Genomic DNA, 23578 nt, shown 5'->3' on the forward strand with positions numbered 1-23578 from the left:
AGAATTTAATAACTTTCTACATTAGCTCACAACATCATTGAATATGTGGGACAGCACTGCTGGAAGTACCCACAATGCAGTCAATGTGTCCACAAAAGACATGCTGTTTTGGGTTCAGAATGGTTGCAGTTTTGCCCTGTGTCACCCTAACAGCGATTTACACAGCTGTAGTCACAGTGCCTTTTGGGTACCTAGCCCACATTTCCTGGTACTGCCACCAGAAGCTGTAACTTCTGGGAGATTTCAAAAGTTCTTCTAGGCTACCTGGAGTGGCACAAGAGAATTATGGGAGAGAAGATATTTCAGAAGAGCCTATGGAGAGCCAGAGATTGTCAAACAGCTCCGAGCACTCACGATCAGCAAGGCATCCATCCCCACTGCCTAGCAGGCCAGATGAGCCTTACTGGTTGGAGCGCAACTTTTGTGTCCAGACCATGAGCTCAGAATCCAGGGAGGCACAAACCATACACAAAGCTGAGGGCAATATTGCAGCACCAGATGAGCATGGGATTTGCTGCACCTAACAAACAAACAGGGACAGCGCTTCCATTTAGGCGACCACAGCACCAGGATTTCGGGGGGTGGCAATTCGGCGGTGGGAGGTCCTTCCACGCTTCAGGTCTTCGGCAGCAATTCTGCGGCGGGTCCTTCACTTGCTCCGGGACCTGCCGCTGAAGTGCTCCGAAGACCGGGAGCGAGGAAGGACCCCCGCCTAGGGCGCCAAAAACCCTGGCACCATTCCTGGGACGCCCCCACCTCAGATCCCCGCGTCCGGCTGCTCGGGGAGTGCATGGTGCGGAGCCTGCGGCTGAAGCTGGAGCGCTAGGAGTGCTGTGCGGGCAGCCCCGAGGCGCAGCCCCTGCTGCGGGGCTTCCTGGAGGGCACCACGGGGCAGCCGCCGCTGCTGCTGGTGACGCTGAGCCTGGCAAGGCAGCTGGCACTCAGCATCGAGCTCCCTGCCAGCCCCGGCAGCGGCAAGGTGCTGTTCTTCCTGTGCAGGGGGCCCGGGCCACTGAGCGCCCCGCCCGGCCCCAGGGAGCTGCTCTACGGGGACCTGCCTGCCTCCTCCCTGGAGCACTTCGCTGCCCTAGTGGAGGAGCTAAGGGGGCCACATGCGGGGGCGGCTGGATGGGAGCCCAGGAGCAGCCCCTTCCCCTCGGCGGTTCTGGGTCCTGGCGGCTGGCAGGGACCTACCCCCACGGCTGCCCCCCTTCTGGCCTGGCTCCCAGTCTTTAGCAGCCCAGGGAGCCAGCGAGGTGCCCAGCCTGGCTGTCCTAGTGCCCCAGGTCCCTGGGCGGGCCTGGCACCAGTAGGGAACCTCTCTGGTTCCCACCTTAGTTCAGAGATCTGTGACCATTCCCACCCTCAAGGCTCTCTTCCCTCAGCCTGGCTGAGACGGAGGTGGAGGCTGAGGAGCTGTAGCCTGGCCAAGCAGCGGGGTTTTTTAGCTCAAGGAGCAGCACGGGCAGGCTGGGCACCTCGCTGGCTTCCTGGGCTGCTAAAGAGATTTCAGGGTCAGTCCCTGCTGTGGTGACTCACCCAGGGGTGTCCCCAGGGACACAGGTTACAGTTGTAAAAAACAAGTTGCTAAGGGGTTGTGTGCAATGTTAAGGTAACATGAAGGAGAACAAGTTGCTAAGGGACAACAATGCAAAACTGGAACACACAACACAGTGTAACACCATGTATCTCGGTACATAAGCCCCACACATCCCTGTTCCCGGATACCATCCATTCCCAGAGAAAAGCTGCTCTACTTATCCACACTCACAGGCCACCCAGATACCCTTAACTCTGCCATCTGTAAGCCCCAGGCTAGCCCAGCAGGGAAGTGTTTACAAAATCAAAACACACCTGTAGACAGGGCCTGTTTAATGCCAGTGTTCCTAAGGGATTAATCTGTGTTTCTCATGGTTAGCTTGAATCTGGATTATTTCCGTTTAGGACTTGTCAAGAATCACAACTATATGTCCTTTTTGTTTGTAATCTTAATATTGTGAACTGGAATATGTTACCAGTATTTTTCCCAATAGAGGTGTCACCTAAAGAATTTTTTTTAAATAAACATTTATTTTGAATGTGTTCAGTATGAATTTAAGATGGGAAATCTGCACAATGATAAGAGTGTATGTGGAAGTAGGTGTAAATGTGGCAGTATTTTGGAGTTGGCATTGTTATGTTAAGACATTGAACCTTCATCTCACAGTTGTAGGCTACCAACCAAGTTATTTTGATTTTGTGGGGTAGCGTATTTGTTTATGTGGAGCAATATTACATCTCAATCTTTTTGATGGGTTCTGCAATTTGGTAAGTCATAACTGCACAGATTGCAGTGTTTGTGTGCTATGACTTCGTTTGTAAATGGTGACAGGTAGCATATGAGAGGACTTGTAAGCTCCAGCTGTTATGTAGTATTTTTTGGGGTGTAATGAATAGTTTTAGATTGATGTCACTGGGGCTCCTTTGGTCATGTGTCCTGAGCAGGGTGCATGTGCTGATCTCTGCTGTGCATATTTCTTTATGTAGCTTTTTGTTCAGGAGCTGTAAGCATTGTTTCGTGGCATTCCACAGAGGGTAGAGTTAAGGGTCTGACTGTGGTGACAATAGCTGAGTAGGACTGGTTGGCTGGGGGAATGGGCAGTGTGTGAGTGAGAGAGAGAAGAGGAGGGATGTAGGTGAATGGTTTTGTGCTGTGTTTCCTAGCGTTGTGCATTTGGGTTTTGCGTCGCTGTCTTTCAGCCACCAGAACTGTTTTTACAAAGTGTCTTTTGTATTTGAATTTCCTGATTTTCTTGAAAATAGAGAGAGGCAGGCTCAAGAGGACTCGACCAAGGAGGCTCCTTCTCCTCCCCTGTGCAGTCGCTTTGCACCTGCTGTGTGTGCAGAGTAGGGTGAAGCTGGGCTGGCACAAAGGGGCTGCATGGCTCCCCTGGGTGAATTGCACCAGGGGCTCAGTGCCAACCCCATAGATTCTTCTGGCACAGGGGATGTTTCAGGGCAGATCAAGGGCAGGAAGATACAGGCCTGCACCCTAGGGATCCCATGGTACAGTGATGCCTATAGGGACTATGGCAGTGGGAGGTAGGGAGGGCAAGCTAGGGCTGTCCGCAGGCTGCTCTGACCTGCTACTGTGGCCTCTCTGTCCCCTGCCTGCCCCAGCATCACATTAGGGAGGTGCAAAGCCTCCCCTCTCAGTCCCTGCACTGACTCAGGAACCCAACCTGCTATAGAAAATCCACACTCAGGTTGATCATGAAGCTTCTCTGATGTGAACAAACTGCACTATTGGGTTGAATCAGCCACTCACACTCGGGACAGGAGCAGGCCCTTCCACCCAGGGTGAGGCAGGCCGTGCAGATGAGCCCACAGCTCTGTGGTGATGGGAACGCCTCTGCTTGTGTCATGTGCTGCTCTTTGGCAGAGGGACTGAGCTGGGCCTGAGGGCAGTGCAGGCAGGGCCGGTGCAACCATTTAGGCGAGGCGCTGGGATTTAGGGGGCGCCATTTTCTTCAGCAGCGACCACAGCAGCCGGCTCTTCGTCTGCCCCAGTCGCTGCCGGCATTTAGGCAGATGGAGCTGGGGCAGGGGAGCATGGGGAGGGCCGCCTGCAGCAAGTAAGGCGGGGGGCGGCACGCAGGGGAACTCCCTACCCCAGTTCATCCCTGCCCCACCTCCTCCCCGAACACGCCGTAGCTGCTTCACTTCTCCCGCGTCCCAGTCTTTCAGCACCTAAGCTGATTGGCGCCGCAAGCCTGGGAGACGGGAGAAGTGAAGCAGCCACGGCGTGCTCGGGATGCTCGTGCTCGTGTATGGAGCAGGGGTGAGCTGGGGTGAGGGGAGTCTATTGCCTCAGGGTGGAGCATGGGGAGCTGCCATGGGGGGGGAGCACCTCAGGGCTGGGGGGCGCAAGGTGGAAGTTTCGCCTAGGGCGCGAAACATCCTTGCACCTGCCCTGCAAACAAATAATGATCCCTCTTATCCAGAGCTGAGGGTGTTCGGCTCTGGGGTTTTGGTTGAGTCCAAACAAAATACCTCAGCATTGATTTGTTTTTCCCTTCCCTTCCTTGCTGAGTTCAGAAGTCTGAGCCTCCACTGCAGTGACTGACAATGTGCCTAAGGTGGGGCAGGGAGGAGAGCCATTCTAGCTGGTCTCAGAGGGCGAGTCTACACCATTGCCTAAGTTGATCTAACTTACGTCACTCGGGAGTGTGAAAAAGTCATTCCTCCCCCCCGAGTGACACAAGTTTTACGCAGTTCACACCAGTGCTATATTGGCAGGAAATGCTCAACTAGCAACATAGCTTCCACTTCTTGCTGAGGTGGAGTAATTATGTTGACAGAAGAGCGCTCACCTATTGGCATAATGCATCTTCACCGGCCATGCTACAGTGGTACAACTGTGGTGATGTAATGCTCTACTATGTAGACTTGCCCAGAGCTTCAGCCTCTGTGGCTACGTTCAGTCCCAGCTTGAGTACACAAATTTGCACAAGTTCTTATGGAGCTAGCATGCTAACAATAGTCATGTGGCCATTGTGGCATGGGCGGCGGCTGGAATTGTTGCTCAAGTCCAAACCTGCCTGCCCACCCTCTCAAGTCCAAGCTCAGGTGGGCAGCCTGAGCCTCTGCCCATGAGGCACCATTCACATTGCTAGTTCTAGTCTGCTTGCTCAAGCTGAGCTAGCACCAATCTGGTTGCTGCATTGAGAATCACCTCTCTCAATTGCAGTGTCAATAGACTCTAGGCTTGTCTACACTGGAAAGGGTAAGCTGGTCTAGCTAGTGAAGGCACAGCTTATCCTGGCAAAAGAGTGCTGTTACTGGTGTAGCTTATACCACTTTCCAAATGAAATAAACCATGCTGGCCAAAGCTCTCTTATCAGCTATACTGCCAGAAGCTGGTGTAACTGCATCAACACTAGGGCTTTTGCTAATGTTAAAATGTTATAACAAAATCTCACTTCTAGTCAACAGTACTAGCCCAGCAAATGGTTCTGGGCCAAAGCTGGAATTTTCTGAAGTGAAGTAGTGATTCCAGTGGGTCAACACTGAGTGCTTTTGAAAACCCCACCCTAAATCCTGAATTCAGATCTCTGAAGAAACTTTGAGCTATGATTTATGCTCTTCATTTGTTGAAGGCTCCAGGCTCAATAGCTACTAGTGATGGAGAAAATGCTTGCCAAGCATTTTCTTTTAAAATCTAATTGTCTCTTCGTTGAAGTCCAGATGCATTACGTGTTATATTAATGGAAGGGGATCTCAAGCTGATTTGATTTGGATGTTTTTGATAATTACCTGTAAAGAGATAGGAGGGAGGCGAGTGGGCACGAGGGAAGCGAGAAGGAGGCGGTATTATCAGATGAGCCTCTAAAGCTTTTTTCCTGATAAGAAGTTTGCTGTTTGTTACTCTGTCCGTCTTTCAGTTTGCCTTGGAGTGTCTCATGTATCTCTGTTTATACTTGTTTCTCTAATGCAACTGTCAATATCGCCATCTCAGACTGCCAGGCTAACTGCTGAGAATCAGTGTCAAGCAGGAAGGAGAGGTTTCCAGTTCAGTTCCAGCAACTGCTTGGTCCATTTTATGATCGTTCCACCATGGATGGTCTGGAGCTGTGTCTTTCTCTATTGTGCCAATTACCATAGTACTTGAGGTGTTAAATACAAGAAGGATAATTTCTGTCCTGTTATGGAGCTCTGGCTCTGCCCCTCCCTTGGTAAGGACATTTCTGTGATCATACTGGGGGATGAGATCTAAGCAAAGGATAAAAGTTGGCCACTTTTTAGCCTCCATTAATAAGGAAGGTGAGTTTTGTGTTGTGCTCTAAATTAATCAAGTCAGGGACTTGTTTCTCCTGGAAAAAAAAGCCTATTATCCTTGTGAACCTACTGCAGAAAACTGGCTAACGTGGCCGCTTCATTCTGGACTCTAACATTCACAGTGTTCCCACAGAGTATCTAATTCTCAGTGTGGTACAGAAGAAAAGGCGGACCTGAGGTGGCCACGCCCTAGCCCAGTGGTTCTCAACCAGGGCTACACATACCCCCGGGGCTACGCAGAGGTCTTCCAGGGGGTACATCAACTCATCTAGATATTTGTCTAGTTTTACAACAAGCTGCATAAAAAGCACTAGTGAAGTCAGTACAAACTAAAATTTCATATAGACAATGACTTGTTTATACTGCTTTGTATACTATACACTGAAATGTAAGTACACTATTTATATTCTAGCTAAGTTATTTTATAATTATATGGTAAAAATGAGAAAGTAATAATGTGTTGTGACACTTTTGTACCTGTCTGATTTTGTAAGTAAGTAGTTTTTAAGTGAGGTGAAACTTGGGGGTATGCAAGACAAATCAAACTCCTAAAAGGGGTACAGTAGTCTGGAAAGATTGAAAGCCACTGCCCTAGCCCATAGAGGCTTGTGGAGATGATTCAGCTTAAAGTCAATCTTACTATAGATCTGAAATTTGGGTAGAAATCCAGAGTAGCTCTCAGAGTGCTGGTGTGATATGTTCTCTCTGCAGTGTCCCACTTAAGAGAAGAGCCACCCCACGTTTGAGAATGTAATGGTAAGCTTCAGGTGTCAAGAGAGTCTGCTCTCCAAGGCCCCTGTTCAACCAGGTGTTTAAGCACATGGCTAGCTTTCAGCACATGTGTAGACTCACTGAAGTCTACAGGACTACTGAGTTAGGGCCCAATTGTTAAGGAGCTGCAGAGCATACACCTTTGATCTCTGCTATAAGTGCTACTCAGCTCCAGTTGTGCAAGGCAGCAGAACTCTTCCTCTCAGATATAGAGCTTGCCATTATGATCCCTGTCTTTATACTCTATCCAGGAGTGACTTGTGGAAGCCAACATGGAGATACACACCTATATCTTATTGAAGTGGAAGGGACCTCAGAAGGTCATTGAGTCCAGCCCCTTGCCTTCACTAGTAGGACCAAATACTGATTTTTGCTCCAGCTCCCTAAGTGGCCCCCTCAAGGGCTGAACTCACAACCATGGGTTTAACAGGTCAATGCTCAAACCACTGAGCTAGACCTCCCCCTAGTTGGAGTGCTAACATCTGGAGAGGCTGTGTAACTTGTGTGTCTGAGGTGCTGCATGGATCCTATTGTGCTCTGGCACTGGAAGAAGACTCATTTATACTTAACAACCCAAAGCGTGCCTTGGCATACCCTTTCCAGGATAGAAATTCCACACTAAAAAGTAGTCAACTTGTCCCCCACCACAAAGCCAGGAGTTCTGGTAGCTGAGAATTATCTTGGGAGGCTCTTCCTATGTGGATTGCAGTAGTCAATTAAACACTGTCTGCCCACGTCTGCTTCAGACCACGAGTGAGGTTTGGTACTAGACCCTGTTTGTGTTTACTGTCCCATTTCTTGCAGTGCATTCTCCTGCAATAGGTTATTTGTTTTAGAAAAAATCTCATTGTCTCCAACACATCATTAGGAAATCTGCTTGGAATTCTGCATTTGGGCAGCCCCTGAAACTGTGGTGTGGCCCTTTACTGAGGTTCTAGAGACAACTCTCCCAGACACTGGCCTGCCACTGACTCTGAACCACCACACTCAGCATGCTTGTACCTTACTAGGCCATAGCGTGCCTGTCAAGGAAGGGCTGGGCTGGCTGCTGCTGTGTGAGTCATGGTTGGAAAAACAATGTGTGGGAACCACTGCCAGTCCCGCAGAGCCAGCACTAATGAGCCATCAACATGCCCAGACACCTGTCTGCAGAGCCAGAAATATCTGTGGTGATATTTGTGATGCACTCTTCCACGCTGATGTGAATGGAAAGATAGAGAAGCCTGAAGGATCAGGTAGTAGGGTTGGCCAATGTGTACTTTCAGGCATCAGAACTGTGTATTTATTCATATGTCCTTTGATGTCCATTGGCACTTCCTTTAATTTTGGGGTGTATTGTTAAAGGCAGATAAAGTTGGGTAAATAAGAATCTAATAGTAAGAGGCTAATATCAATAGTACTGGCTAGATGATGCACCAACTATGTCTAGGGAGAAGTCCCAAGCAAAATTCTTGGGCTGAGATTCTCATCGCTGCTCTGGCCCCATTACCTGCCATATAAAAGACTCTCTCTGTACAAGCACTGCGGAAGACAGCTGTAAGCTGCCCTCTGAGGATGCCTTCATGAGCCTTTGGATAGTGTGTGTGGGACTGTGGTGATGGGAGGGATATGCTGGAGGTGGGGGAACAGCTGGGAGATTTCAGGTAGCACTGCAGTCCAGGAAGGGTGCCCCTAGAACAGTTCAGGATTAGGAAGGGACAAAGGTAGCTTAAAGCTGCCATTGCTTTAACAACCTGGGCTGTGAGTTCTATGCTGCACAAGCCCAGAATCTCATCTTGCTGCATCTTTTTATGAATCCTATTTGCATGATTCTAAAACTGATTTATATTCCATGGAAAACTCTGCTCCTCTATACTAAATGCCTGATTTGTCCTCTCATTTACCCTAGCTTATGTGTGTATCAACACTCCAGATTCTCAAAAACACTTCACTAAAGTGCTTCTGTTTTAAGGCTATCACTAGAGTTGGCCAGGAAATAGAAATTGCTTCCTGCGAATAATTTTGTATCAGGAGAAAAACTCAGAAACATGATATTTTTTGCAGGGAGGGACTTCCAGGAAAATTCTGTTTCAGGAGAACCAAAACAAAATTTTTCAGCCAGCTTGCTCCTAGGCTGCCTGGATTCCAAGCAAGCTACTTCTTTGCAGAGCAGGAAGCCAAGTAGCTGAGTAGCCGACCATCCTGGGGATCTGACCAATCTGGGGAACTTGACAGCTCACAGGCAGTGTCAGACTGGGTACCTGCTTATCTGGTTTCCATTGAAGCTGTTGATGGAATTGATGCATGTTGATTCTGTCAAATCAGGCAGAACATTTTCGACCAATTGTAGCCATCAGGCTAGTGATACTGCTGCTGCTTCTAACTCAACATGGATCAAGGGCAGCATCTGGCAATTGGGCAGAGCTGGGTGCAAAACAGTTTCCCTCAAATATTCAAGAGTTCACACTTTGTTCTCATCTTATCAAGATGAAAAGTCAAAATCTCAAAAAAAATTGCAATGCAAAACACCGAGAAATGTTTTGGTTTGAGTCTATGGAAGCATTTTATTTTTAAAATTTCAAAATGTTTCATTTCAATTTTGACTTTTTTTCTTTTTTCCTCAAACCTGACTCTGACTCAAGAACAGTTTTGATTTTGACAAGTTAGCCTCTTTCAATGAAAAACAATTAGTCCAAAAAATTCCCAAGTAGCCCTATGTTTGGCCTAGTTCCTTGCCACCATTTTCCCCTTTGTCCCTGTTCCTGGGTTGTTTTATACCACGCAGTTACTGCAGGAATAGGAAATAACTTGTTAACTAGAAGGGAGGAAGAAATGCATCAGAGCATATCGAAGATTAGAATTGAAATACTTTGTGGTCATCCATAATAGGATTATTGTCCTTGTTCTGTCTCTGTCCCCTTGTGAGTCTGAGCGGAAAGGCCTCAAGGAGGACAGTCTGGGGAGGGTGGGGGCAGGAGAGGGCTGTCTACATGCAGTGGGAGTTAAACTAGCATTCTAGAAGGGAAAGGTCGAGCAGGTAAATGGAGCTTGAGAGCAGGAGTTGTCCTGAATTTATTGCACTTTGGTTGTGTTCCAGAATTCAGTGCAAACTGGGAGGGAAGTTGCATCTGCAAAGAGCAGAGGTGGTTATTCAGCTTCCCATGTCCCAAGCAAAGGGTGAGGACTTCACCAAGCAGCGATGCCGTGAGATCAGTACTAGGTATTTTTTAATGGGATCGTGGTTTCCATGCAATATTTCAGAAACAAGCCACACACAGGTAATAATAACTTAACTTTATATTCATGCAGCATCCTGAAGATTCCCAAGCACTTACAGACTGTACACACACAGGGAGGATGGCTGCTTCTAGGGAAGAATACACAGCTGTCGGAAGCAGTGGTCCAGGATAATCCTTTAGGACAAGAAGTAAAAAATTCTGCTCTCTTGTAATGTTTTCAGAGAGGATTTAGACAGGCAGCATACGATTAGCCAAATTGGAATCTGGCCAGGACACTCATATTAACCCTAGTCTGGGATGCCCCAAATGCATGAGATGTCCAATGACCATTCATGGCCAGGACTTTGGTGTTGTGTTTCATAGGAAAGGTGACACCTCCAGTAGCAAAATACTTCCTAGCTTCCCAGTTGGTGCATTGGTTCAAACTGACTCAGATGCCTAGGAGAACATTGCTGCAGAGGATTACACTCAAAGGAGATCATGCAAATCATCGTCATGCAAATCCCAAAGGGACATAGCATCCTTGCATTCTGAGTGCCATGCAGATCGATTTCTAGCTTGGTCCTTCAAGTGGTCTGGCTGGCTATTCAGATTATGTCCATAGCTAGTAATCTTATTGCACCCCTGAAATCTGTGATTACCACAGGATTGCTGGTCCCATGGTAATGGTCTTTCATTGTAATTATATGTCCATACCGGGAGTCAGCAACCTTTCAGATGTGGTGTGCTGAGTCTTCGTTTATTCACTTTAAAGTAAGGTTTCACGTGCCAATAATACGTGTTAACCTTTTTAGAAGGTCTCTTTCTATAAGTCTATAATATATAACTAAACTATTGTTGTATGTAAAGTAAATAAGGTTTCAGAATGTTTAAGAAGCTTCATTTAAAATTAAATTAAAATGCAGAGCCCCCTGGACTGGTGGCCAGGACCCGGGTAGTGTGAGTGGCACTGAAAATCAGCTTGCGTGCCACCTTCGGCACCTGTGCCATAGGTTGCCTACCCCTGGTCCATACCAAGAAAGCCACGGAACCTGAACCAGTGTTGATGGAAATGGTTACTGAGTCTGGCTACAAACATTCTCGTTGCTGATCTTGTCCCTTAACACAGAGCAGAGGACGAAGATGGTGAGAATCGCAAATGTCAGTGTGCCACTCTTCAGCAGCCGTGTTTCACTGCTGGATAAGGTTCTATAGATCCACAGCTTTGTAACTGTCATGATGTTCTTACAGAAGCTGCTGAAAGGCCCCATATATGACAGCACCTGCTGCTATACAAGAAGGAGAAGAAGAGAGTCCTTGCATACCAGACTGTAGAGAATATTGCTCTTTGGATGAAAGAGACTCGTAATTGTCAGTCATTAAGTCATTTATGCACTTGTAAAAGAGACAACAATGTGTGTGGGTATCTATAGGCTAAGGTTACTACAGCTTGCTACCTGCTTGTGAGATCATTAGGCAGGGAACAGGAATTGTCAGTTCTGCCTGGAAAAGTGATGCTGCTTTAAAAGAATGTCAGTGTTATAGGAACATCAATATGTGTCTTGTTGTCTGTCTTGTCTGAGTGGTTTGAGGCATATGACCCTGGGGTACCTCTTCCTCTGCTGAGCCTGGATAGGCATGTCTGCCATGACTAGACGATGGAATTAGTGGACTTGAGCATGAATCCAAGTGAGTTTTACCCATCTTGATCCTGCCTCAGAGCAGGGGGATGGACTAGATGACCTCTCAAGGTCCTTTCCAGACCGACATTGCTATGATCTCTTCATTCTGAACAACTTTTCACATGGATCCATGAGAACAGTGATGGGAAAGACTCAGTTGGCCAAGAGGATGAAATAAAATAGAGGGGCAAATAGACCTTCCCCGTCTCATTTCTGCCAGTGTGATATTACTGTGATATGTAATTCACACACTCACTCAGATCCTGTCTGGAAACCATTTATAACTGGAGCAATAATTTGGGTTTCTCATGCTTTTTCATTTTTTCAGGTGGACCCATTGCCTTGAACTGGGAACTGAAGTAGGAGAAAATTTGAGAGAACCATGATGTCTCTTGGTGTCAGCAAAGGTAATTTATCTTGCCCCTACCTAAGCTGCTTTGCAGTGCTCTCCTTCCTTAAGATCATGCTATTTGCTATTTGTTATATGAACTCTAACATCTGTGATTTCCCCTATTCCAATGTATGATGTCTGAAATTCATTAGTCCTACTCTTTCCTCTCAGTCTTACTCAACAGATTGTCATGTATTTACTTTCTACAGAATTCTGTGTGTTTGATATATCACTGGGATAGAATTGTAATGCCTACAAAGATAGAGAAAGGTGGAAAACTAGTAACCTCCAATGAATTTCAGGATGAACAAAACAATAATGTAAGCAACCCTGTACTGTAATGGCTGGCACAGAAGAAGTGTATAAAATTCTTATTGGGGCAACATATATCCCACAAGTCAACAACAGATTCCACCCCTGCTACAGAACCTGAGGCTTCATATTAAACGTAATCATAGAAGATTAGGGTTGGAAGAGATCTCAGGAGGTCATCTAGTCCAACCCCCTACTTAAAGCAGGACCAACCCCAACTAAATCATCCAAGCCAGGGCTTTGTCAAGCCAGGCCAAAGGATGGGGATTCCACCAGGGTAATACATGTGACGTTCCCCTCTGGTGCTATCTGATTGGTGATCTGCTAGGCTTCTCCAATCCTTGACTACGGGAGCCAGCCTTATCCTGCTCTGCTGTGAGAGCTCCCCACTTCTGGGCTGTTCACGCACAGCCTCTGGCATGTAAGCTGCTCCCAGCTATTTGCAAGAGAATGACACTAGCCAATATCTCCGGTCCCAGAAGCAACCCTAGGAAACTACGTCTTGCAATGTCCAGTTATGTCCGCTGGACACTGCAAGCTTATATAAGTTTGTCAGTTTAACAAAGAAATTGATATGTACCAGGCTTGTTCTCTGATATGCTTCAAACCAAACGAACTGCTTCAGGTAGAATAAACAAAGAGATTTATTAGGTATAAAGATAGATTTTAAGTGATTATAAGTCAAAGTATAACAAGTCAGATTTGGTCAAATAAAAGCAAAACGCATTCTAAGCTGATCTTAACACTTTCAATGTCCTTAAAAATTTCGATGCTTCTCCCCACAGGCTGTCTGGTTACTTTTCAGTCAGGCTCTCCCCTTTGGTCAGCATTTCAGTCGCTTGGTGGTGCTGGTGCCTGTAGATGTAGGTGGAAGAGAGAGAGAGAGAGCATGGCAAAATGTCTCTCCCTTTTATCATGTCGTTTCTTTTCTCTTGGCTTCCCCCCTACACACATACACACAAACTTCTGAGTCAGGTGAGCATTGCTGCCAAACTGCCCAAAGGGAGGAGGTGACTCCCTCAAGGGTCTAACAGATTCTTTTGTTACTGCCTAAGCCAGTGTCCATTGTTCCTGTGAGGCTGGGCAGGATTTGTCCCATCTATGCCCTGATGAGGTGTGAACTGCCTCTCTATTCTTGGAGAGTTTTTGCCTGGGCTTGCTTTAAGCCATGAGGATACATTTCAGCCTCATAATGATATACATGAAATTATAACCTATAACCTTACTGTAACAATTACTATAATATCGCTATAACAACCATGATCAGTGTATTATGAGCCTTCTGAAGACACCCAACATGACAATCTTTGCATTGGATACCAAACACTCATTTTATAAAGATGAACATGGGGGTGCAGGGTGTTCCCCCAAGGTACAGTCACACCTCCCCCCTTTGTTTACTGGAAGAGGGTTAGCCACTGACTATCTCGAAGGCAGTTTGTTGTTATAGTTCTCTTGGCATTCAGCCATTGAGGCCATGAGGCAGTGTGCCTCAGTTTCCCCATTCACACACAGCAAACCAGTTTTTTTTATGATTTCTCTGCTGTCGTAAGCTTTAAACCTGTTTATAGGTATTAATTGAAAAGTAGCATTATCATAAGGTTTAACATCCATGTCAAAATTCTTATCCCCAAACCTTAACATTAATACCAAAATTGTTATCACTGATGGGTGTTTACAAGTATCTTTATGATACCATGCCCTCTGTTCAGTTAGTGTAGTTTGAGGTTAGTTTGTTCATTATCCATGGTGTCCTTTGTAATCAGTCACTGGCTTCTCTTTCCCTCCAGTGTTTCCCCTTTGTGTTGGCTCTTAATTTAATCATGTTCCTGGCATTTTGATATCTCAGGCTCTGGCAAGATAAGGGTCCAGGGGGATGCTGTACATTTGCTGGCCTTCCTATGAGACAGACTGGAAGGAATGAGGACTTGGAGACTTACAGTGACATGTGATCATATCACCTGAACTGGAATCCATCTTTAACCTGCTGCTTTTCCATTTAGAGGGAGGAGTGGGAACCCAGAGAGAGACAAAGGATTCCTGCCTTGTGCATTTTCCTGAATCTGCAAGCAGGCTGAAACTAATAGTTTGGATATCTTTGTTCATTTCAATGAAGCAATTGATGTCACCTTTAATAGTAATAATAATGGTAGCTCCCAAAGTGCTTTACAAAGGAGTCAGAATCATTATCCCCATTGCACAGATGGGGAAACTGAGGCACATGGAGGTGAAGTGACTTGCCGAAGGTCATTCAGCCAATGGCAGAGCTGAGAACAGAACCCTGGTCTTAGCCCCAGCCACTGATCTAGACACTAGGCCTCCACTTTTAACTTTTAAGCATTTCTCTTTAAAAGTAAAAGTGTTCCTTTCTGACAGTAACTTGTTTACATGCACAAGTTAACTAGACTGGTATACCTAAAGTGGTATAACTCCCTAGTTTGGATGCAGTTATGCCATTATGAAGATGCTTATACGGGTATAGCTATTCCCATTAGTTTCAGGCTGCCTGCAGATTCAGGAAAATGCACAAGGCAGGAATCCTTTGCTGGTTTCCAACTGGAAATGTTGGAGGCTTTTTGGCAGCAAGCTTTCCTCACACCTTCTCATTTTTCAAAAATTTCTCCTGGGAAAACTGTTTGTATGCAAGGGGGAGTCTATTTTGAATGGGGATTTTTCCCATGAAAATTCCCATTTTCCATCCAGCTGTTCTCAGCCCCTTGCAGATAGTGTTTAGCAATCTGCAAGCTTTCCTCAGCGCCTTCCACTTTCTCTAGCCCCTCCCTAGGCTTCTTTGGTCCTCTCAAACACCACCCTGTCCAACCCTCACTCTCTCCCAACTCCCCTGAACTGCTCTCATCTGATCTCTACTCTGCTGATGATGCAGCATATCCTAATTTCCAACCTATGGCATTTTCACATCTCCTGCTTCAATGTTTTAATTAACGTTAACAACACTTATTCCAGTGAATTATGTAATTAAAACTCCTAATAGGTGAGAGGACAGAGCCAATGGAAGATAAATAGATTTTTGACAGAGTAGCACTGAAGGAAAAGGCATTATAGGGACAGGACAAGCCTCATTGTGCCAGGTGTGGTACGCATATTCTGGAAGACATGGATTGATCACTTGCATTTGAAATAGCAATTGGGAATGGAAGGGTAGAAATGAGCAAGGCAAGGGTCTCTTTAGTCTGCTAAAAATTTGAGACTGTCATTAGACAAGGTTTGCAGAAGGGAATCCTGTGTTCTTTCAATCTGTCTGTCCTCCCATTGAGCAAGTCCTAAACTTGTCTCACCACCAGGTAGCAGAAATGGCAAACCATGCATGACAACCAGAAACGTGGTTTTTTCCAACCTAACACTTGCATTAGCTTCAGCCACTCTAAGTAGATTCAGGAAGAGGGAATGTGGAGGCAAACATACTGCCTTTTAGATAAGCGAGCAGACAGTCACCTGAATGTCTTTGGTTCTCTGTGGTAGAAAAACAACTCATTCATGCTAGGTACTCCCTTTAAAGGAGCATGAGCAAATGAGTCTCTGAATTCCAGTAAAGGGTCCTGTAGTCCAGGATATTCAGTGTAAAATGGCACCCTAAATCCAGTCTGGAGTCTGCCTCTGACTTTGCCAGCTGGCAAATTCCAACTGCCAAAGCCTGTATGAGTAGGTGCAAGATTCCCTCGGTATTTTAAATGTATTAGAATAAGAAGGGGGACATAAGAGCTGTTCCCAACTGGAATGGCTCCTGGGTGGGTCAGTTGGTAGTGGGCAGGGCCGGCGCTTCCATTTAGGCAACCTAGGCGGTCACCTAGGGCACCAGGATTTGGGAGGGTGGCATTTTGTGACCCTCGGCGGCAATTTGGTGGTGGGGGATCCTTCCGCGCTCCGGGTCTTTGGCGGCAATTTGGCGGTGGGGGGTCCTTCCGCGCTCCGGGTCTTCGGCAGCAATTCTGTGGCGGGTCCTTCACTCGCTCTGGGACCCGCTGCTGAAGTGCCCCTAAGACCGGAAGCGTGGAAGGAACCCCCCGCTGCCAAATTGCTGCCGACCAGGAGCGCAGAAGGACCCCCGCCTAGGGTGTCAAAGACCCTGGCACCTCCTGGTAGTGGGAGCTCTGTGCTTATTCAGCAAGCCCATTCCCTCAGTCCCACACATCCCTTAAACCATCTCCTCTTGTTCTGTAGCAGGGGGTGTTATTCCACCTAGTGAAGAAGATCGCAAGAAGATCATCAGGCAGATGAAGGTACGCACTACACTAAAAGGGGATAAGAGCTGGATCTACCCACAAAACTCAGACAATGAGGAAGAGACGAAGAGCAGTCCATTGTAAGTAGAGTTACCAGTCTCACCCACCCACAGCTTGTTGCCCCTTCCTCCCAGAATTGTGTGCTATTTTGGTAGAGTCCCTTCCCCAAACTCAGTGGAGTCATGGGACAACCCCATCAACGTCAGGCATCCCTAAGGGTGGCACAAGGCCATGTGGCTGGCAGTGAACTCACAATCAAATGGACGCATTGCTTGTATTTACTTTTGATAGTCAAATGGAAATGACCTTTCTGGAGAACCATGACCCCAGGAGCTTGGAGGTGTTTTTAATCCCCAGGAGATGTCCAACTGCAAATGGGAGAGGATCAACTGAACTCATGGAGCCAGTCCTGCCCAGTGTTCTGGCCCTGTGGTTGCTGGCATGGTACAAAGGGTCTGCAAAGCTGCCAGAAGTGGGCAGATGGAGGTTGCCCCATGTGGTGGAATCCTGGACCCTAAGTGTTGTAAAGCCAATACAGCTAGATCTCCACACACACACACCCTGCTGATCCCAGGGGCACGGCATTACCCTTGCAAGGTGCATTGGGCGGAGCATGGGACTAAAGACACTTAAAGGGCCAGTGTTTTATTAAACTGCTTAATGAAAAACAAAACAAAAAATCTCCCTCCTCTCTAAACAAGCCTCCCCAGTGCTGATGAAACCTGAGTGCATCAGCAAGCTGGCAGCTGACCACAGGAAGCCCCATCCCCACACCAGTTTAGATTCTGTAGAATCTCTGGCAGGGACTTTTCTCCCTACTTGTTTATAAAGCAGCAGCTGCAGCATGAGCACTCTCTAAATAACAGCAGCAAAATAGGGAGGCAGACAATGCAATCCCAGTGGCTGGGTGCACCAGAGTAACATTCAGGAGACCTGGGTTCTATGCTTGGCTCTGACACAGACTCGCTGTGTGACTTTGAGCAAGTCACATTCCGCTCTGTGCCTCACTTTCCCCATCTGTGCAATGGGCAAAATGCTTCTTGCCTCATGGTGAGTTGCTTTGAGATCTGTGGAAGAAAGAGCTGGTTGAGTATGATGACACCAATGTGGTTCTTCAGGGAGCATTGCCTGTACGGGATTTCCTTCATAGGTGAATTCCTCTGGATGTCCTCTCTGGCTGCAGCATGCCGTTGCCACACTGGCACCATGATGTGCCATGCACATGGGATGGCACGGGAGGTGCATTTTACTCACATAACTGTCACATGTGGTATGTCTAAAGCAGTTGAGAATTGTGTGAATGGAATTGTTACCATTGTGATTCTGTTCCTTCCCCCCACCAGGCACTCACCATGTAGGTCTGACAAGATCGACGGGGGATCCCCAGCCTCAGCATCTGTTACACCCCACGGTAACAGGTAACTGAAGGTGTCTGGCTGGGATAGTATAAATATGTAGTGCCATTGCAGCTGCCTGGACATGGGATTCTTCGAGGTCTCCTCACACCCACTCCTGGTATTATTAGGTTATAAAACGTAATGCTGGAGGAGAGCTGCACCCATTGTACTCAGCACAGCATTCTGCAAGCATTCATCTTGGACAGAGCATGGCCCTGATCCTGCAAGTTCATACATGCAGATGGATCTGTGTGCCACTGTAGTGCTATGTGTGGTCCCAAGCGGTGGCAGATTATCCAATGAGCTGACGAGGGCTGTGCCCAGGGGCCCTGGCCAATTCGGCAGCCCCAGAAGAATGTGTGCCCCACCCTCAGCAGAATCCACTGCAATGTGGCGGAAGTCCAGAGCCCTGGCAGAAGCGCCAAACAGGGAGTGGGTGGGGGAAGCCCCAGCACCTAGACCCTGACTGTGACCCCAGGACTGGAGGAGCTCTCACTCCCTGCCATGGCTTCTCTTGTGTTAGGGCCATGGAGGGGGAGGCAGAAAGGAGCAAACGGGTTGTGGGGCAACAGTGTGTGTGTGTGGGGGTGGAATGGTGCACAGTGGTGGGTGAAACAGGGGTGGGGCTGCGGGGGAAAGGGGCAGATGGGGTGTGGCTATGGGCAGGGCCACGGGCAGGGCCATGGACAGAAGGGGCAGGACTGCAGGCAGAAGGGGTAGTGAGGGGTCCCCCACTTGTTCTGGCCCAGGACCCCAGGAAACCTTAATCCACCTCTGGCCCTAAGCCTGCAAGCTCACTGATGCAGGTGGATCCGTGTGCTGGCACGGTGCTTTGGATGGCCCTGATTCTGCAAGCTTATGGATACAGGTGGATTCCTGTGCCAGTGTGGTGCCTGGGGATAAGAATCCAGATGTTCAGATCCTAAGAAAATAAAAACATGGGGCAGCGATTAGCCGGGTGTTTGAGCCCCCTGCTGGCTGCAGTCCCATTGCTGAAAAGTGACAGTACTTGCGGATCTGAATTTTTCATTAATAACTCTCCTGTGAGCAGTTTGCTGCCACTTCCCCCTTCTCCTCCATGACTTCTTGTCAGTTCTCCTTGCATCCCCTCTCTCATCAGTTGGCAGGATTCTCCAGAGAGGGCCTTTGCTTGAGGCCTTCCTGTAAAGCAACATGCATATTGGGGCACAATAGATAATAACAGCAACATTTGTGACATTGCAGGGGAGTGCACTGGAATAAAAATTTAGCTGCTCCTGGAGCAGCATTTTCTGTGCCCCAGGGCCAGCGGAGTTTGCTCTCCATGCCTGCCCCCCATGGCTGGTGGAGTTGCTCTCACCCAGCAGCCCAAGAATCTGGATCTCCCCTTGCAGCCTCAAGGCCAGAGGAGCTCAGTCTTCCCTCCCAGATGGAGTTCTGTGCTCCCATTGACTGGGGGGGCCTGTGCCCAGGGCTGGCTTTAGGCCAATTTGACAGATTCCCTGGAATCAGCACCCCGACTTAGGCGCCTTTTTAATTTTTTTTTACTCATCCCTGGGCAGTCTGCTCCGCCAGGGTCTTCTGGCCTCACGCCCCTGGCCAAAGCGCGGCAAGCCCCGCGGCCCAACGACCCCAGTGGGAACACGGCAGCTCCCCGGCCCCGATCTCCGGGCCAGAGCTTTGGCTGGAGCGTGGCAGCCCCGCGACCCCGATCTCCCGGCCAGAGCTTCGGCTAGAGCGCGGCAGCCCCGCGGCCCCGATCTTCAGGCCGGAGCTTCGGCAGGAACGCGGCAGCCCCACGACCCCAGCCAGAGTGCGCCAGCCCCGCGGCCCAGCTCTCCCGACCGGAGCTTCGTCTGGAGCGCGGCAGCCCAGCTGCCCTGCGACCCCAGCCAGAGCACGACAGCTCCGCGGCCCTGATCTCCCGGCCTGAGCTTTGGCCGGAGTGCGGCAGCCTTGCGGCCCGCGACCCCGGCCAGAGCGTGGCAGCCCGGCGACCCCGATCTCTCGGCCAGAGCTTTGGCTGGAGCTTTGGCCGGAGCGCCGCAGCCACGCGACCCTAGCCGGAGCGACAGCCCCGTGGCCTGATATCCCGGCCGCAGCTTCGGCCGGAATGCGGCAGCCCCGCGACCCCGGCCGGAGCTTCCGCAGGAGCCCGACAGCCCCGCAGTTCCGATCTCCCGGCCGGAGCTTTGGCCAGAGCGCGACAGCGCCACGGCCCCGTGACTNGGGCTTTGTCAAGCCTGACCTTAAAAACTTCTAAGGAAGGAGATTCCACCACCTCCCTAGGTAACCCATTCTAGCAGGGTCGGCTTTAGGCCGATTCACTCGATTCCCCAGAATCGAGCCCCGTGCCTAAGAGGGCCCAGCGCCTTAGGTGCCTTTTTAATTGTTTTTTTTACTCACCCTGGCAGCGGTCAGCTCCGCCGGGGTCTTCAGCAGCCCTGCTTCCCTGACCAGAGCACCGGCCAGAGCACGGCAAGCCCCGCAGCCCTGCTTTCCTGGCTGGAGCTCCAGCTGGAGAGCGGCAGCCCTACGGACCCGCTCTCCTGCCCGGAGCTCTGGCTGGAGCACAGCACCGCACGGCCATGCGACCCCGGCCGGAGCGTGGCAAGCCCCGCGGCCCCGCTCTCCTGGCTGGAGCTTCGGCTGGAGCGTGGCGGCTCTGCGACCCTAGTCGGAGCGCGGCAAGCCCCGTGGCCCTGCTCTCCCGGCTGGAGCTTCGGCTGGAGCGTGGCGGCTCTGCGACCCTAGCCGGAGCGCAGCAAGCCCCGTGGCCCCGCTCTCCCGGCTGGAGCTTCGGCTGGAGCGTGGCGGCTCTGCGACCCCAGCCGGAGCGCGGCAAGCCCCACGGCCCCGCTCTCCCGGCCAGCAATCCGAAGTGCTGCCGAAGGCTGGGAGCGCCTCCCAGTGAGTACAAGCCCCCCCTCCGCGCCCCCCTCCAGGAATCAGGCCCTAGACCCCAGCCGGAGCGCGGCAGCCCCGCGACCCCGATCTCCGTGCCGGAGCTTCGGCCGGAGCGCGACAGTCCCGCGGTCCAGATCTCCCGGCCAGCAATCTGAAGTGCTGGCGAAGACTGGGAGCGCTGCCCGGTGAGTACAAGCCCCCCTCCGCCCCGCCAGGAATCGGGCCCTGCACCTGCTAAAGCCAACCCTGCCTGTGCCCCTGCTTGCCCTGCCCCACCCCCGCGCACAGCCCTGTGACATTGGCAATGTGATGCCTTCGGGGCAGTGAAAAGGGGACGACTGGAGTCTGCTGGAGCTGAGGTTAAGGGGGAGAGCAAGGTGCTCAGTAACCCGAGAGTAAGGAGGACCACTGTCTTTTTGTTCTGTTTGTACAGTGCCCAGCATCGGAGTCCTGGTCCGTGATTGGGGTTCTGACATGCTACTGCAATACAAATAATTAACAGGCTAGGCTTTCCAAGAGCATCTAGTGATTCTGGGTGCCCAACTTAAGACATGTTAAAAGGGGCCAGACTTTCACCAAAACCCAGATCCTCAAAGGTATTTAGGCTTCTAACTTCCATTGAAAGAGCCTAAGCACCTCTGAGGACCTGAGCTCCAGTAGCTACAAATCAGAGCCTTTAAGGTATCTCAGGTTGAGCACCTAAACATTGAAGCACCTTAAATGACTTGTCACTTTTGAAAATCCAGTATGGCCATTCCGATGCTGCTTCTCTTCCAGTCCCTGTCCTACTTTCACTGTCAGAAAGACATTTCTGACTCAATATTTCACAGGTTTTTATGTCAGTCCTTTTAGCATGTCACAGTTTGCAGGTTCTAACCCTATTTGACAATGTTTCCTTCCTGTTGCCCTAAAGGGAGTGTTTCTCCAAACTCCTTCCCTGGCTGAACAGCAGGCCCCTTCTGCAGATGGACATTTGAATAAGTTAATGTAAATATGTTGTTCTATAAGAGAGACAATGTTTGATCCATTATCCATGCATTTATATTCCATCTGTGGATTTATGTTTGTGTCTGGAATTAAATAGACTGTCAGCACAATTTTTTAAAGAATTAGTAAATTTCCTGATAGAGCCCCTTATAGCACATCCTGAAATAATGTAAAAAAAAAAATCCTTTGGAGCTAGTTGTAAATAATAGAGGCTACATAAGCTTTGGATGGGGATGTAAAATAGCATCATGGGGCTTGCTGCTCTGGATCTCCACTGTTGTAGCTTTGGACAGCACCAGAAGCCCTGGTGCACTGACAGCCTTGTACCCTATGGATATTGCTGCTCCCATTTCTTCCTTGTGAGTTTTTGATTTCTATTCCCTGTGTAGGTTGCCAAGTTCCAAGCCCACCTCCGGTTACCTCATCAGGTTGGTATGCAGAGCCCCATCCCCGGAGTTAGAAACACTGGGGCTACAGGTAACAGAGGCTAAGACAGTAGAGGATAGAATGAGTGAAATATCAATATCACCTGTGTTTCACTGTTATGGTGGTGTCTGACTGTGGGGATCCCCTGTGAGTAGACACGTTTGGGTGCTTAACAAGCAGATCCCTGGCAGTGATGGGAAATCAGATCTCATAGCCTGAGGAGTAAGGTGGTCACTTGGTGGGGATGTCAGGAAGTCTCTCCCAGTCCCTTGTAAAAAGCAGTGCACTAGAAACTCAGAGCACTGTGGGATTCATCTTCCATTGCAACACTAAGTGTTGACCAGTAATGGACTTGGTCCTCTGTGGTCTGGCAGAGGATCATGTATCCTGTATTGCCATACTCCCAAGTCCTTTTGGGAGCTGATTAAGTATTGACTACGACCATGAAATGGTTTAATCTATTTCTCACCCAACCTCTTCCCCTCAACATGATACATATAGAACCTTGCATTAGCCAAAACGCTAGCAGTATTTGCTTCCTCTCACAATTCCATTACCCTTTGGGTGCTGGATGAATCCTGGTACACACTCAAGGGTCACAAAATCATCATACTTCCATGGAATGCGAGGCTGGGCAGTGCATCTCCATCAGGCTATATAGATGCCATTGTGATGGACAGAGATTATACAGTCATAATGTACTGGAGGTGATGAGAGCCCTGCAATCTGTGAGGAGAATCTGCAGCTTAATAGATTTGACGGAGAGACAGATTTGGGGCCCACTTTAGCATGGTCCTCTCCTCTAGGGCCTTTCTCAATGGCTCTCTCAGTTTTTCTGTAGTTTTGGTTCTAAGATGGCCTTGAATCTAACTACAGTTCTCCTCTTCCTATAGGGGGGTGTTCACCAGGACCATTGACAAGACTCCGCCTGAAAGCACCTTCTATTCCAATGGCACGCAGAAAAGGTTTGTCTGATCCTATTCTTCATACAAGATCTGCTTGGCGTTTTGGAATATTCTGCATACACTGGTGCCCAGTGTTTGATTTCATACAGTGCCTGTAGAGTCCCACAGATCTCCATTAAACTCTGGCAGAGCCTCTCCAACCACAATTCAGAATCCCGAGACGATGAAGCTTCTAACAAACTAGAGAGAGACTTGGACCCAACCCACTGCACTTAAAGTGCATTCAAAACTCCAAACTCAGATCCCAATTCTTAGGCTTAATGCCATCTCTAAACTGAACTGGTTGTGGCACATAGTGGAAAGGTTCAGCTTGACCCACCACTGACCTCCGAGAAGACTGCTGGAAGTTGTCTGGAGTGGGAGTATTCTGGGTGTGCCCTCGTTTTGTTTTCTTGGGATGCTTGTCCCAGAAATCATGTGCTGATTAGAGCTTTTTGATGTGGGTAGGAACCTTGAGAAAATGTCCATGCTGGTTTCATTCAGTAATCATTGTAACAAACCTAATC

At 48.9% G+C, this 23578-nt stretch overlaps 2 protein-coding genes across 16 annotated transcripts in view; both read left to right on the top strand.

Moving 5' to 3' along the window:
* Positions 1-20106, top strand: part of KIF1A (kinesin family member 1A) — a 522969-nt gene extending 502863 nt beyond the window's left edge. For all 12 annotated transcript variants that reach the window (XM_075068655.1, XM_075068656.1, XM_075068664.1 and 9 more), the window contains one exon: positions 20094-20106. The gene's annotated coding sequence lies outside the window, so the exon portion shown is untranslated. The remainder of the gene's footprint in view (positions 1-20093) is intronic.
* Positions 1-23578, top strand: part of ZNF185 (zinc finger protein 185 with LIM domain) — a 101272-nt gene that overhangs the window by 11934 nt on the left and 65760 nt on the right. For all 4 annotated transcript variants that reach the window (XM_032794600.2, XM_032794596.1, XM_032794598.1 and 1 more), the window contains exons 2-6: positions 11796-11874; positions 16353-16491; positions 17755-17829; positions 22071-22109; positions 23001-23072. In XM_032794600.2, the coding sequence (XP_032650491.1) occupies positions 11850-11874; positions 16353-16491; positions 17755-17829; positions 22071-22109; positions 23001-23072 (350 nt within the window). In that variant the 5' untranslated portion in view covers positions 11796-11849. The remainder of the gene's footprint in view (positions 1-11795; positions 11875-16352; positions 16492-17754; positions 17830-22070; positions 22110-23000; positions 23073-23578) is intronic.

The sequence above is a fragment of the Chelonoidis abingdonii genome, chromosome 8 (genome assembly GCF_003597395.2).
Source record: "Chelonoidis abingdonii isolate Lonesome George chromosome 8, CheloAbing_2.0, whole genome shotgun sequence".
Classification (NCBI taxonomy): domain Eukaryota; kingdom Metazoa; phylum Chordata; order Testudines; family Testudinidae; genus Chelonoidis; species Chelonoidis abingdonii.